This window comes from Equus quagga, chromosome 10, assembly GCF_021613505.1.
Source record: "Equus quagga isolate Etosha38 chromosome 10, UCLA_HA_Equagga_1.0, whole genome shotgun sequence".
Lineage (NCBI taxonomy): Eukaryota > Metazoa > Chordata > Mammalia > Perissodactyla > Equidae > Equus > Equus quagga.
Window position 1 is genome coordinate 4,303,439 of NC_060276.1, and position 16,379 is coordinate 4,319,817.

The 16,379-nt window shown below is 46.4% G+C and overlaps 1 protein-coding gene across 4 annotated transcripts in view; it reads right to left on the minus strand.

Moving 5' to 3' along the window:
* The window catches only part of MTMR1 (myotubularin related protein 1), a 68,341-nt gene extending 51,968 nt beyond the window's left edge, over nt 1–16,373 (minus strand). For 2 of the 4 annotated variants that reach the window (XM_046672816.1, XM_046672815.1), the window contains exons 1-2: nt 16,362–16,373; nt 10,159–10,264 (exon numbers count right to left, since the gene is read on the minus strand). Coding sequence is in view for 2 of the 4 variants with exons in the window: in XM_046672813.1 (XP_046528769.1) it covers nt 10,159–10,264; nt 15,256–15,305 (156 nt within the window). In the remaining 2 variants the exon portion in view is untranslated. Of the gene's footprint in view, nt 1–10,158; nt 10,265–15,255; nt 15,472–16,361 lie in introns of those variants that run through there. The other 2 variants (XM_046672813.1, XM_046672814.1) reach the window with 2 other exon arrangements.
* Nucleotides 16,374–16,379: the final 6 nt, after the last annotated feature.

The window sequence follows — 16,379 nt, forward strand, 5'->3', positions numbered from 1 at the left end:
CTCTGCTGATTGAAATTTTAGTTTTTAGTTCTTTTATTATCTTCCTTCAGCAGCTGCTTCATCACAAGAAAAATACTCATGAAATGATTTTTAGGTGCCACATGCTCTTCTAAGCACTTTGTATATATTAACTCATTTTATTCTCAGAACAACCTTGCGAGAGAAAAACTATTATTGGCCCCATTTTCTGATGAGAAAACCAAGGCACAGTTCAAGATGGCAGGGGAAATATTTCAACCCGGGTAGTCCGCTATACTGCCTCAGCGTTGTGTGGCTATAATTCACACACTTAAACCACAGCCCTCAAATGTACAGCCCATTTCTCTTGGCTCCCTTTGGGTTGACGAAGAAATCAACACCACTCCTCTTCCCTCGCTTCCCCTCTCTACTTCCAAACCTCTGCTGTAGCATGCTATTTTTTTTCACATTTGTTCTGTCACTACAATTAATTTTTTGGCACTTTGTCTGGAAAGTGATAGTAACAAATTGTAAACTAAAAATCAGCATTCACAAGTAGTGTAATTGGGCCTTATACAGAGGAGACGCACCACCGTCAATAAGCCTTTGCAACTGGAAGTAGAAACTAACTCCAACGTTTGGAAAGGGCTAGGATGATAATCTGCTTTGAGGCTCACATAACTCTTTACCTGTTGTAATAAAATCCTTGTTGTTGTTGTTGTTGTTGGTGAGGAAGACTGGCCGTGAGCTAACATCTGTGCCAATCTTCCTCTATTTTGTATGTGGGTCGCCACTACAGAATGGCTGGTGACAAGTCGTGTTGGTCCACATCTGGGATCCGAACCTGTGAACCCAGGCCACTGAAGTGGAGCGCACTGCACTTAACCACTATGCCAGTGGGCCAGCCCCCAAATCCTCAGTATTCTTAGTATGAGACCAGGAAGGTCAGTAGGAGGCTCACTTGACAGTCTCCAAGTTGATACCCATGTATTTCTCTCTGGTTTACTTTACATCTCTCCTGAAATAAGCCATTTCAGGCACAGAGAGAGGGTCATTCTATTCTTAAATCTGATTCTGATCAGAGCCAGAGAGGAGAACAGCGGTTTTAAGTCTGGAGGCCTGGGGCCAGCTCTCACCAGCCAATTTAGGGCCCCCTCATGGCTGCACTGGGCCTTGGTTTCACGAAAGGAAAGGAGCCTGGGGAATGACTGCAGGGTCCTGACCAGCTCTAAGACCCCAGGAGTCGTTTTGCTAAGCCTCATTGGAAGACTTCAGAAAACATCTCCCCCACCGAGGCTGGGGGAGGCAAACGGGCCTCTGGGTGGCTAAAAGAAGGCACCCCAGAGTTAAATGCTCCTGCAGCACTTACAGGCCAAGAGCCCTCCGAGGAGCCCCACAGGCCCCCTGCCCCACCGCGGAGCTTAGCCTCCTCCTCTCTCCAGCGGTCCTGCTGAGCACACCTTCATGGCAGGCTGTCAGGAGGGTTAATCGGGTAGGCGAACTGTACCGGGCAGGGGGGTAAGTGCGCACGAAGAGGGACTTGCTAGACTCAGCACTGATAGGTAACCTTTTTCATTGATGGGTCTCAGCCTCCCCACCTTGCACGGCAACTCTCTTGATCTGTCCCACATCCCCTCTCTCAATTCCTACACACGAGAACCTATGAGAAGGTGCAAACAAGTTAATAATGAATCTTAATCTACCTAACAAAGCAGACTGCCTGAGCATTAACTAAAAGTTTACCTGCCTCTAAACGGCTTTCACTAACTCAAGAAAAGCACTGTGAAATGACCCCGGTTTCTGACATAGAGCTCCTAAAAGCCTTGTAAACAGGGGTGCTGGGAGCATCTTTTGTTCTAATATTCGGTCTTTGACTCCAGTTCCTGACACAGCCCTCCTAAAACCCCTGGAAATTCCTGGACGACAGGAGCGTCTTTTGTTCTACTGAGGCGACTCTCAGTGGGCTTCTGGATAGGGGCTGGTCACAGAAAAGACCAAGCCAGGATCAGAAGCTTGGCACTTTCAGCTCCCCTCCCTCATCCACCAGGGAAGGGAGAGGAGCTGGAAAATGAGTTATCAATCACACCTGTGTATTTACGCCTCCTTAAAAATCTCTAAGCTACGGGATTTGGAGGGCTTCTGGGTTGAACACATCCACGTGCCAGGAGGGTGGCGTAGCCCAACTCCACGGGGACAGAAGCTCTTATGCTTGGGACCCTCATAGACCTTGCCCTACGTATCTCTTCACCTGGCTATTCATCTGTGTCCGTCATCCCGCCCTTTAATAAAGTGGTAAATGTGTTTCCCTGAGTTCTATGAGTTGTTCTAGCGAATGATCAAATTCGAGGAGGGGGCTGTGGGAACCCCCAATTTGTAGCCAAGCCGGGCAGAAGTTGTGGGTAACCTGGGGAGCCACTACTTGCAACTAGTGTCTGAAGTGAGAGGCAGCCTTCTGGGACTGAGCCCCTGAGCTGTGGGGCCTGCGCTAACTCTGGGCAGTGTGGGAAGTGAACTGCAGGACACAGCTGGTGCTGGAGAATGAGTCGGTGTGGGGAAAACCCACACATCTGGTACCAGAAGTGCTCCACCATTGGATGAGTGTGTGCAATTCTGGGCCGACTGTGGCCTCACACCTAAGCGAGGCCCTCCAAGCCAGCTTTGATCAATTAATAAAGCTGGTATTGTGGTCGAATCTACTTGGCTCCTGTCTTAATTCTTCGGAAGGTAACAGTTGACACCCCTAAATCCCCAACAGCATGAAAGCATTTCAGAAAGTTTTCAAACACAGCCAGTACCAGTAATACAAATACCAACAAGCCACTGGAGCAGATCCACTCCACGTCAGGCACTGTGCTAAATGCTTTCCGTGTGTTATCTCGACCCTCCCAGCCACCGGCGAAGGAGAGACTTCTATTACCCCATGTGACAAAGGAGGAAGCTGAGGCAGCGAGCGTGAAGTACCTTACCAAGGTCACAGAGGCAGCAATGTGCCGGCTGGTTCGAGCTCCCGTGCTCTTAACCTCGAGAAGGCCCCACCTAAACCTGTTCCCCTTCTGCCAGAGGCTCTCACAGCTTCACGCCCAGAACGCCCTGCTCTGCCTCCTCACTCCTCCCGCGCACCTTGTTTACTGTCTATTTAAACACTCACCACAGCCCAACCTGGACTGTATTTTCTGGTGTCTCTTTCCCTACTATGAAGTCCGTGCAGCCCAGCCTGGCCCCTTGCACATAACAGGTGCCGAGACGCCATTTACGGCAGTGGCTCGGTGTTCAGCCATGACAATACCCTCCTCTGGCGTTCGTTTTCACACGTCACAGACATTCCTGTAGAGTAATAGTGTACAGTAAATGGGCACTGTACACATTTGCTACATCTGCTGCCCTATTTACTACATCAATCCCCTCACTGTAACACCCATTAGGCAGACAAGGACACTGAGTCTCAACAGGTTAAGTAACTTGCTGGGCAGCTGGTCAGATCCAGGGCTGGGGCTCAAGGCAAAGTGCTCCGACTCCAACTTTTATGATCTTTTTGATAAACCATATGAGACAATTCTAAGTCAAATAAATTTCTGGTTACTTTTATAAATGAGTTATCTTTAAACTTATGCCTCTAAGAGACTTCTTTTCAAGAAAAGCTTGTGATATTGGAGTAAAAACACCACTGTTTTCTGTTTTAGGTGTAAAGTTTATAAATAAACTAATTTTGCTTTAACAATGAGATCACTACAAAATGAATTTAAAAGAAGAGGTTTCACCTTGCTAGGAAGTTTGAACTGTTGGGTCAGGAAATCCTTCCTCTTGCTGTAGGAGCCTCAATAACCAGAAATCTATGCAGCTTAGTGCTCACCAGCTGGCTGGAGTCAGAGGCCAGAACCAGCCAATAACAATCTCAACTAGTCATCAAAATACAGCCCTGGTCTTTAGGAAACAAGTCACACCTGAACCTTGCCTGGCCCGCTTTGTCAAACCCTAACTGGAAAGCCCCACTCTCCGCTCTGGAAAGGCCTCCAGAGCCCTTCAATTCCATCCTCCATGAAGCATGCTGGCCCCAGTTTCCCCTTGAAAAAGGGAGGAGGCGGCTTGTAACTGAGCTAGCACAAGGATAATTGTCGATACTCTCTTCACTAACTAGATTCTAACATCTTTATTAGCACAACTATATGTTTCATTTAAACAATACTTTTACTGTATCGTGAATTGTTATAAATGTTAATCAAAATTTATTTTACATGCAATATACAATCATTCAGTCTGTAAAAATTTTGATTTTAAAATTAAATTTTTAATTATAACTGTAGATTCACACGAGGCTGTAAGAAATAATACAGAGAGACTCCATGTACCATGTCACCCAATTTCCCTGATGGCTGCATATTACCCAACTATAGCACAATATCAGAACCAGAACAGACACTGATACAGTCCAGCTGCAGGCCAATTTCATCATCACGAGCACCCCTACTGTAGCCCTTTTATAGCCACACCCACTTCCCTCCCACCCCTCCCCTTCTCAGCCCCTGGCAAACACTAATCTGTTCTCCATTTCTATAATTTTCTCATTTGAAGACTGTTACATAAATGGAATCATACAGTATGTGACCTTTTGGGTGTGGCTTTTTTTTATTCAGTGTAATTCCCTTAAGATTCACCCAGTTCTTTTCTCTGTCCTCTCTATTCTGCAGTTGAACCCATCTACTGAGGTTTTTTTATTTTGGTTATTGTATTTTTCAGTTTTAAAATTTCCATTTGGTTCTTCTTTATTTCATATTTCTTTACTGAAACTTTTCTATTTCTTGTCTCTAAGTTTTCACTGTTTCAAGGATATTTGTAATTGCTATTGAAGCAATTTTATGATGGCTTCCTTAAAATATTTTTCACATAATCCGAACATCTCTGTCTTCTCAGTTTTGGCATCTATTGATTCTCTTTTTTCATTCAGTTTCAGATCTTTCTGGTTCTCAGTACGACGAGTGATTTTCATTGGAAATCTGGACACTGTGAGTATGTTGTTGTGAGTGTGGATCTTATTTAAACCTTCTGTTTTAGTTGGTTTTCTCTGACACTGCTCCAGCAGGAGGAGGAGGTGGGTACTGCCTCATTATAGCCAGGTTGGCATAGAAGTCCAGGTTCCCCACTCAGCCTCCATTGACACGGGACAAGGACAGGGGATTCCTAGTTACTGCTGAGGCGAGAGTCCCAACTCCCAGCTAGTCTTCCACCCATACCTCCCTGGCAGGGGAGTGGCGAGTGTACCTTGTCACTGCCCCCAACATGGCCTGCATGACACCACAGTAGAGGCACAGCCTCCTTACCAACGGGCAGTGGGGAAAGTCCTGACTCCCCACTAGGCCCCCTCCGATACCCTGACTGCAGGGGTTTGGAGTGCCTCATGACAGCCTGGCAAAGGTGCAATCTAGGCTCCCCTCTTGGCCTTGCTGGCGGGGTGAGTGTAAGGCTGCAACTTTTTCTGTGGTGTTTGGCTGGAGTACAGTGATGAGCGTCTAAAAGTTGTCTTTTTGCTCCGCTGCCCCTTCCTGGTCCTTTGGCTAGAGAGAGTAGGATTTTGTGTCTGCGCCTGTTGGCATTTCTGGGTTGCTGGCTTCTTCAGCAACAAGTCTGGGACATAAGTGGTAAATACGAAATCCAGGGACTTCATTGCCCTGTTGTTCCTTGAGTCCTGAAGCCCCTAACCAGTCTGCCTTCTTCTCTCTACCTTTCAGGGAATTCTTATGCTTATTTTATAGATAACGTCCAGGGTATTTAGTTGTACTTAGTGTGAAGAATAAGAAAAAATATATCTGCTCCATCTTTCCAGAAGCAGAGGCCCAAATCTTGATATTTTTAAGAAACATTTCTTCCCCACCAGTAATGCTGGGAGATAGGATAGCACTTTTCTATTACAGTGGTTACAAACTGGAGGCCTAGGGCTCACACAGGCAGTAGCAGGCGGGTTTTATCTAACTGTTTTTAGGGGAACATACTGTCCTCTCCACAGCCCCCTCCATGTCTGCCTGGCTTGTTAACTATCCCTTGTAGACATCTGTGGTTGCACACTCTGATTTAATCAATAGATCATGAGGCCAAGCTATCAACAATGGACTACAGCCATGGATTCTGAAAGATCATGCTCAAGTTGCCCTCTTCATAGATTGGTACCCAATTTAAGATCTATTAACTAAGACCTAGCTCAAACATAATGAAGCCCTTTCTATATACTGCATCCCAATTACTTCCAAAGCCCTTAGGGAAGTTTTTGTTGAAGATCCAAAATTTAATCACTATACTAACCTATTAAATGATTAAACTTGGTATAGGTAACCTCTCCATTTTCTCCTTTTTCTTCAGAATGTTTAAAGAAGAGATCTAGCTACTGTGTATGCATGGACGAGGGGAGGAGAAAGAGGGGGAGGGGCACAGAGAGGTGGTGATGATGACGATAGAGCCAGAGGAAGGACGATGATCACATTAAAATTCTAGCGTCCTAATTTCCTGAAGGCTGGCTAGAATCAAATCCTTTTAGACAAAACAGAATTGAAGAATGTTCTAGAAAGAAAGGAACTCAGAGACTTACAATCTAATCCAAACTCTCTTATCCTTACAGATAAGGAAAGTGACACTCAGAGGTTAAACAAGGTTGCAAAGCTACCCAGTACTGTTTGTAGCGCACTATCACTTCCCCCTTCCTGGCCTAGATCTACTTCCCAAACAACGCAGACTGATCAACTGTGTCACTTCTAACAGTTCCTACAAATGCTTCATTACAATTTGTAACTGTATTATTTTGTCTAATCTATGGATCTTGTTCTTAAAATTTTTGACAAATTTAAGAGAGAGATTTTTACTCTTTGTTATTAGCACAGTAAAAATGAAAGCAATTGAGTTGGGGGGGCAGGCAAACAAAACATTTTACTACACTTCTAGCAGTCTTAATTATCAGGCAAATCTTCAGGATGACTTGGTATTAAAGAATACATTTATTAATTTAGTTGATCCACAATTCAACATAATACCTATCTGCTCTTCCAGCTGGGACAATGTTTCCCAAACTCCTATCATTTCAAATACCACCTTTACAAGTTTGCTGTACCTGCATATTACCTATACCAATATTAGCATTTATCTCTATGTTAACTTTAAATCCACTCCTTTTTCACACTTTGCCTGGCTCTAAGCAATAGCATCCATTATATCACAAGTTTGATGTGCTAGTGTTTCTAATACACATTAAAATAATTACATAAGTGTTAAAACATGTCCGTGGACATACCATCTACTCACATCCACCACATACTCATCTCATGTGATACCACTGATATTCTTACCACACTCTCTGGGCGAGCTGACCCTGAGCTGTCAATTTATGATATGAGTAAATAAAAAAACAATTGTTCTCCAAAAGCTAACACAAGTGACTAATTACTCAGATTTGTGGGAATGTAACAGATATGTGTGGTCCCATCACCAATTTCAACAGATATAAACCTAAGAAGCCTAGCTTTCATATTTTACTGTACATAAGAAATATACGAGGCATTTGGTTCCCTGCCCTCAGAGATTCTGATTCACTGAGTGGGATGGAGGTCACAGAACCTGCATTTTTGTAGGCACCCCAGGGAGTGCTGATGCAGGAAGACCCAAAGACCACATTTGGAAAAACGATGGACAAGGAGCTGGGACAAAATTCTTTAAATCACTCTAGCTTTTCAATAAGATGACTTGGGTTCAAACCTCAAGTCTAACTTCGGAAACTAAGCAAGTCATTTAACCTCTCTGAGCCTTGGTTTCCTCATCTGTTAAATGATGATTCTAAGAATAGCTGCCTCACTGGGTGGTTTTAAGGCTTAAATGGATGATATGTCAAAAAGTATTTCAAAACCATCGAGCGCTGTACGTGCTAGAGGGTTGATGTGGATGAGGATGTAGAACTACCCACAGCAGCCTACAACTGAGAAGACCATCAGCATTTCAAATCAAGATGCAAGTGCTGGGCTCCACAGGAAAATCTGCTCCCACTTAATTACTGACATTGAGTTTAACCTAGAATAAACTAACCCCCAAAAGTGAGTATTTCAAATAAGACATTTGCACAGTAGATAATTTCAAATATTATTGACTGATAACTGCAAATTAAATCCTCCAGGAATTGTATCTGGACCTTCAGGGCCAACCCCATGCAATGCTCCCAAGCCAGTGGTGTCCCAAAGGCCCATCTTGGTTACCCTGATTTTGAGAACTACTTTATAAGTAGCATGTAAAATTATCCTTGTTGTTTAAGAACATTTTATGCTTTTTTTATTTGAAAAAGCTCTCCTTGAAGAAAACAAATCTTGAATTATAAATTTGACCTCAACTTTGCAGACTTGGCTACAGTAGGGCAAAGAAAATAAAGCCGATTAGAAAACACACTCTCACAATAACTCACCAAAGGCTGCAGCTCTGATCTGATGCAGGTACTTAAAATGCAATTTACAAAATATAGAAAAGCCTTATTTTTTTCTGAATACCATCTGTTAAACCATTCCGATAGCTAATTCTGCTACACAAAATTTGTAAATAGACTAAAATCAAAACCCTTTAGTTACTTCATGTTAAAGTACAGATTCAGTCTGATCTGTTAATGTAAAGGTCAGACAGCTATGCACACAGTCAACATTCAATCTTTCGTAGAAGCCATACAGCACTCACAACTATTCAACCATAAAGAAAACGTTACAGGTAACTCAGAATTGTCTGTAAAGAAAATCACTCCAAGGTCTGAGAGCTATTCTCTCCTCATGAGGGTCCTTGAGCCTCTCCACTCGGCAGTGCAGTTTCTCCACTAAGGTAGGGGCAAGAAGGCAGCTGGACGGGTGCGGTCACAGTATGCTCAGTGACAAGCCTCTCAGGCACCAGTGATGCAGCAAATGCTTCTCCCACCTGGAGATGGCATATTAGCCCAGCTGGATTTTGACGAGCAGGAGTCCCAGCTGCTCCTACGTGGGCAAACTTGAAAATCAGGTAGCAGGGAAGCCTATTAAGGATTGTACTGTCACTCTTCTGTCCGGGCATATTATCCAGTTTCTATTAACCACAGCCATGCTCCCCTGTAGGAGGCGTACTCAGCGGTATCAGGTGGCTTGGATGAAGCCAGTCCAGTATGATAGGCAGATCTCAATCGCACGGCCTCTTGAGTCGAGGAACTGAGGCTGGAGCCCTTAAACAAGGAGCCACTATTAAGGAATTAGGATCTTTATGGCAGTTCTTGAAGTGTTTGTAAGATGTGAGGCCTGGCAAGGACCGTGATTTGGAGAGACTGTTCACCGAGGGTAGTCTGGGATACTAAATGTGCTTCACACATATTTGTGAAAACCAATTACCTCTTACTAGCAAGCAAAAATGACCATAATAAACTGCAACCTTAGTTCAAGCAAACACTTCTACTGAAAGGTAAACAGGGCTTCATTCAGTGTACCTGTTAATAGTTTACTGACAGTAAAACAAAGTTAGTCTTCAGCTTGAACAAGGACGGAGCACGCCTGTTTTGTCTGTGCTGACTCAACAAGCATTCACTGAGTACCTGCTGTGTGTCCCAGGAGCATGCTGGGGGGCAGTGGCGGGTAAACAAGCCCCAGGCTCTGCTGACAAGGAGCTTATTGCTCTTAACTTGAGAAGAGGCAGGAAGCCAACTTTTAAAGCAAACAAGAGATTTTGCAATTCAATAGGACTAAAAAATGGGGCTGCCCATATAATATTCTTGAGATTTTGAAAGTTTTCTGCATTCTAGCTAGTATCACATGTTAATGCTGAAAACCTACAGCTAGCACCTAAATACAGAAACAAATTGTCAAGTTAGGGAAATACTGTACCTCGGATGTTTTCTGAAATTCAGAATACTAACAAAGAAAATACAGGCATTTATTATAATAAAACATAATATATAATATAATAAAATAATACAATGGAACTGGATGTTTAAAAGAATGATCATATGCTAAAGACAGTTTTTTCTCTCAATTATAAAACTATGGCCACATATACCAGATCCTGATAAGACTCTTCTTCTTAAGTTCTAATCTAAAAACAGAGAACCTTTCACCCTGATTCCCAGGCAGATGACCGCTGAGCAGCAAGGGGCCAAAGTCTCCCTCAAATTGACATTACAAAGCTTCCTCGCTGCTCAGTAGATTGAAAATGAATTCAGGACTCCATGCTGCTTACCTTGTAATCTCTGGATACATTTTCTGATGTCACTGAACCTGAAATCTGACTAGAAATTGTAGCAGCTATAAGCTGTTTACACCATTCAACATGTGATCCTGTAGGACTAAAAGAAATAGTGTGATTAAAATATTTTAAGACACAGGCTCCTGGTGAGAAAAATGAGCACTGACTAGGGATACATGTACCTTGTTTTTCTTTTTAAAGATTGGCCCTGAGCTAACATCTGTTGCCAATTTTTTTTCTTCTTCTCCCCAAAGCCCCCCCAGTACATAGTTGTATATTCCAGCTGTAGGTCCTTCTGACTCTGCTATGTGGGACGCCGCCTCATTATGGCTTGATGAGCAGTGCTAGGTCCAAACCCAGGATTCGAACCAGTGAAACCTTGGGCCACCGAAGCAGAGTACACAATCTTATCCACCCGGCCATCGGGCCAGCCCCCAGGTACATTTCTTTTTTCAGAAAATGAAGTTTTATTAGACTATTTTGTTACCTTTACATTTAATATAAGAACTGAAGTACTGCCTGACAACTAGGAAGTAAGATTAGGTTCCTGGTTGATTTCAAATGAATCAACCAATTTTCTTTAAGTTGACGATTCTATACATTAGACAGTTAAGCGTGCATTCTCTATCATTTAATGGAGTTTTACTCTATTACAATTATATAGAGAGAATATTCTTAACATAATGTATATAGAAAATTAATTCTAGAGAGAAATATGTATCTTAGAGCAGATGCTTTACAAACAATCAATTTCATGGTGGTAGTTTTAAATCTAGAAAATAATATAACTTCAAGTGAATCAAAGTGACTCTTAATGGAGCAAAGCTGATTATGTGATTTTAAAAAGAACAGACTAGAAAAATGATGTCCTCCATGTAGTAATAATGCTACCTTACAATTCCCTAAGTGCTTTGACAACTGACAAAAGGCTCTTCTGGTCTGTTACTACATCAGAGCCTCATGATCACAGTGGGATGAGAGGGCAGAACAGGGACCAGTGACTTTGTTTCTGAGATGAGAAAACCGGCAGAAAGTGGAGGGCCTGCCTCCAGATCCACTGAGGCTGTCCTTCCAGGACATGGCACAACCAATAGTGACCAACTCACTGAGCTGGAGGGCAAAACAGAGGCCAGTGCCACAGAGGCTAGCCACTGCCTTATAGGAGAACAATGCAAAGAAAGCACATCTTCCACTTGCATGGTACTCTAAAGCCTTCAACACTTTTCCACATGCAGCCTTGCCCAAGCCTCACAGTGTCCCATCTCAGAGATGAGAAACCAAGGCTCCAGTGTTTGACCAAGCTCACATGACTCCTAAGTGGTCAGGCTGTGCTCACCTGACTCAAAGGAGCAAATAAGTGAACTAGGCAGTGAGGGGATTAAAAACTGCCACCAGGGGCTGGGATCCTCTCTCAACTTGTCGAAACACTGAAAAAAATCAAGCAAAAGGGCAAAAGATGCTTATGAAAGTTTACCTCGCAGGTAGCTTTCACTGTAAAGAATGTTCCAGACCTTTAAAAATCTCATCACTAATTTAATCCAGACTCATGTACTGGAAGGACAGAAAAACCTAGAACCCCCAGGCAGTAAGTTAAAAAAAACCTAAACAGTAAAATAAAGATATTTGATGTTCTCTAATCTCTACTAGTGATCTATATTGCAGTCTCTCACCAAGACCACCCAGTGGTTATCTGTGGGGCTGAAAATATAAGTAAAAACAATCATTGAACAGGCAGACATTCCCACCATATGTCAAAAAGCTATTGAGCACAGTTTCTAACTAAGAGGAAGGAGGAGGAAAAGGGGAGGGAGTCTAGTTTCCTTTCTAAAGGTTAGGTCACCTGTATTGCCTGCTTATATCATCCATTTCTTGTCATGTTGCCTTTTTCTCTGCCAGCACCTACCCCTGATTGCAAACCTAACAGTAGGAACCCACCTGGTCACCCACCATGGGTGACCTCTGTCACCATCTGCCCAGCATCCCTCCCCTCTTCTTCTGACAAGGACACTTGTCTCTACTTGAGGAGCTGCCCCTGTCCACTTCCTAGGATTCTGTGGGGGAGGGGAGAGAGGGAGGCTGGCCCCTTGCTCCTCCTGCCCCCAGTTGTAAGGGAGTGACCCAGGCCGGGCCATCCCAGGCTTTCCTCTTGGATCCCTAGCACTGCTGGAGGCCACTCCTCACCCCACCACCTTGAGAAACCCAGAGATACTGCGTGAGACAAGAAAAAACAAGAAGTGGGGATCCCCGACAACACCGTTTGCAACTCTGGCTCCAAATGTGCCCGTGGCCATCTTTCCCCTGTCTGAAGCAGTGATGTGCGCCCAGACATTTCCTTTTTGGCTTAAGCTAGAATGATCTGTCACCTGCAACCAGAAGCGTCCTGGCCAACACAGTTACAAACAGCGTGGTAGAGTGGGCTGGTAGATAGGAGGCCTGGATCCCGGTGCTGTTTCTGTCACCAGCTAGCTTCATGACCTTGAGCAAGCCACATCCTCTCACAGGACCGCAGCTTTGTCATCATTAAGAGAAGTACAGTGTTCAGAAGAGAACGGAGGGCCCCACAGCTCATGGAGCATGGCTGAACCACGCCCAGAGAGCCAGGTTCCACTCCGGGGGTCCCTCTTAAAAGAAGAGTATGAATCAGAGCTTGCCATGATGACAGAACTGAGAAGGGAGCTCAAGTTTCCTCTCCCCTCTCTTCTCTTTCGTCTGTTCAATCTCCTTTCACACTCCTGGCATCAACAACCACTTGCAGGCTGGGGGCTCCCAGCTTCGTTTCTCCAACCTGGACTCTCCTGATCTCGATGCCCATGATCCTACCAGACATCTCCACCAGTCGGCCCAGAGACCCTGCCAACTCAACCTGCCTAAAACAGCATCAGCAGCTCAGCCCACAAGCTGCTCCCCCACCACCCAGGTTTCCTAAGTCAGGGAAAAGCACAGCCAGTTTCCCAGGCCCCAAAGCTGGGGTTTACCTTATAGCCCACCCCCCACTTCACTCTCACATCTGAATCTCACCAAGTCATGGCTCGCTCTTATCTGCTAAGTACCATGAGAACACACCTTGCCCAACTCCTGTTCCAATTCCTTCTTCCAGATGCTGATCATCCTTCTGTGTTCTCCACCCACCTGGTGAATTTAAGCCTCATCTCTGTGCTGATGACTCCCAACTAGGTCTCCAGCCCAGACAGCACCCCTGAACTCCAGGCTCATGTACACCAACTGCCTCTTGCCTTCTGCTCTGGGACATAGAGCTGGCATCTCATAACTGATTCATGCGGAGCTGCTGCCATCATTGTTATGTGCTGACAAGTAATTTCCTAACCCTGCTCCACTTAGAGGCTTCTCAGTCTCAGCAGCACCATCTTCCCACAAGCTAAAAACCTTGGGATCGCCCTTGCTTCTTCTCCTCTCCCGCCCAACCACCAATCTTCAGCAAACCCTACTGGCTCTCCCCTGCAGGTTTTCTTCAAACTATATCCAGCATCTAACCACTTCTCCCTTCCTCCAGCCCACTGCTCTGGGCGAAGCCACCATCCTCTCCCACTTAGACGAGTGCTATAGCCTCCTACCTGCTCGACTCTCTGCTTCAACCCCTTCCCCTTTCGGTCTGTTGCCCACACAGCAGCCATGAGATCTTACTGAAATCTACACCAGATTATGTCACTCATCTGCTCCAAAACCCCCAATGGCTCCCCATGACTCTCCACCACCTGCCCGTCACCTCTCTGACCTCACCTCCTACTGCTCTCTCTCTAGCTCCCTCCCTGCTAGAGACGCCGGTCTCCTTGCTGATCCTTGAACACTCTGCTCACACTTCCACCCCAGGGTGCACAGGCCTCTGCCTAGAATGCATCGCCCCAGATACCTGTACAACTGGGTGCCTCACCTCTGCAGGAGCACTATTCACATGTCGCCTTTCTCAGCTGGGCTCTCCCTGACCCTCCTCCATAAAATTCCAACCACTCCCCAAAGTGCACACCCCCAATACTTCTATCCTGTGCCAACTTCCTGTCTCCCCTAGCACCTCGTGCCATCTAACAGAGAACACACTGTACTTATTTTTTGTCTCTCTTTCCCACCAATCATACACTCCATGAGGGCAGGGAGTCCTGTGTGTTTGTTCCCTGCTGCGTCCTCAGGCCCCACACAGTGCCTGACACAGAGGCGGCACTCAGGTTCACAGAACTGACTGAGAGATTAGCAGCTCCACAAGCTACTAAGACTGCCGCCTCAGGTCCATTCACCACACTATCGCACACCAACCCTTCTCCAACGTCAGTCCTATCCCGTAGCTCGTGCGATAGAAATCCTTTTGTGATCCCCATAGCCAGGGCAACCACATTATTTCCCACCCAAACCAAGACACTATTGTGAGTTGAAGGAGGACGCTATTAATCACTACCCTGGCCCAACCAGTATACCAGTACCACCCTGGGCGAAAGACATCGCATGGCCCACCCTACCTGTAGCTAAGGTGCTTGTTTAAAGTGCAGAATTCCAGGCTCTATGACAGAGGTGGATGGACTAGATTTAGGGTGGGACCCAAAAATCTGCATTTGAATCAAGCACTGGAGGAGATTCTGATGCCGGCTGTACAGAACCCTGCTGAGAAGCATCAGCCCCAAGAATAAAGGCACAATTTGCTAGGAAGGCACACAAGCCCCCCAAGATCTGGCCCCTGCCTTCCCGCAGGGCCTCTTTTCCCAGTTCCCCACATCCAGCATCACCTGTATGACTGCACAGTCCACTCCCATAGCCAAAAAGCCCTCCCACTCTCTTCCCCGGCTAACTTTGCATTCTTCATCATTCAGCTCGAATGTCAGCTTCTTCAGAAGGCCCTACTTAATGCCCATACTCCCTGCCCCCCACCCCCAATGAAGAGAAATCAAGTACTCCACCTCCGTGGACCCACAGTACAGTGGATCACAGCTGAGGCTGCAGAGGCTTTTTAAAAAATACTAACTCCTGGGCCTCACCCCAAATCTCCTGAATCAGAATCGTCAGAAGTGGGGCCTGGCCACCTGGAGTTCTTAAAAGCCTCTCAGATGAGTGCCATGCACGCCCCATCCAGAGCACTCCTGTGTTTACCTCTGCCCAAGCTTTATCACATTTGATGTAAACCACTGGTCTGTTTGCATTCTGCACTAGATGGTGAGCCAGAAGCCCGCTCCTCTTATTCGCTGACTCTCCAAGCCCGCGGACATCGTAGAATATCTGCAGGTGAGTGAAAGCCTAACCATTCCAAGTACCGTCTTAGCTGTGATTGGTTTTCAGTGAAGCTGACCACTTGGGCGATTCACCTATTAAAGTCCATTGTAATTACACTAAGGTAGAAACAAAGGGAGTGTTTCTTGTTGTTCCTATGTTTTTGGAAACTCCCCAAAAGTTCAGCTCACTGGTGTGACTAAGATCGGCAGGAATGAACGTCTGAAACCGACCGAGCCGCCTTACAACAGCATCGGTTGCCTAACTGCGCTCCAGTCTCAGCGAAATGGCCTAAATGTGGGAAGACTGGATATTCCGGGCCGTGGCAGAACCCAGCCCTGTCCTCGGAGCGTTCGAGTGGCCCTCCCTGTCGGACGCGGTCGCTTCAGACTTCTGATTTATCTTGGTTCTGCAACTGCCCAAGAAGCAGTCGGCTTACATGCTCGCGAAAACAATGAACTGGCTCCTTCAATGGGAAGAACTGAAAGTACACGACTGTGTGCTCTTGCCTCAGGAGCACTTTTCCATCGCAGTTTTTCAAATCAGGGTCTCTCTCTGCCTCCATCCGCACCCGCTCCGACCCCCGCGGGGTCCCGTCCCCCAGTGCCCACTCCCAAGCGCGACATCACAGACCCCAGGCCGCGGCGGCGGGATTTGGGTCTTCCAGCCACGGGAGGCAAGGGCACGCTAAACGAGGAGAGCCGGGAGAAACTGCCTCCCCAGGCGCCGGGCCGGGCGGCTCCGAGGCCCGGGAGCGGCCAGACAGCCGCGGGGCCCTGGGGGTGGGGGCGGGAAAGCGCCGCACGCCAGGCGGAAGTGAGGCAGGTGCGGGCCCGCTAGGGGCCGGGCCGGGGGGCCGGGTGTCTCCAGCGGGACCAGGGAGGGGCCGGAGGAAGCGGTCCCCCCCGCGGCCTGGGCGCGGCGCGGCTGGTCTGGCGCGGGGCCCTCGGGGTTCGGGGCGCGGGGGGCGGCGGCCCGGCCCCGCTTACCTGTCCAGGGTCTCCACG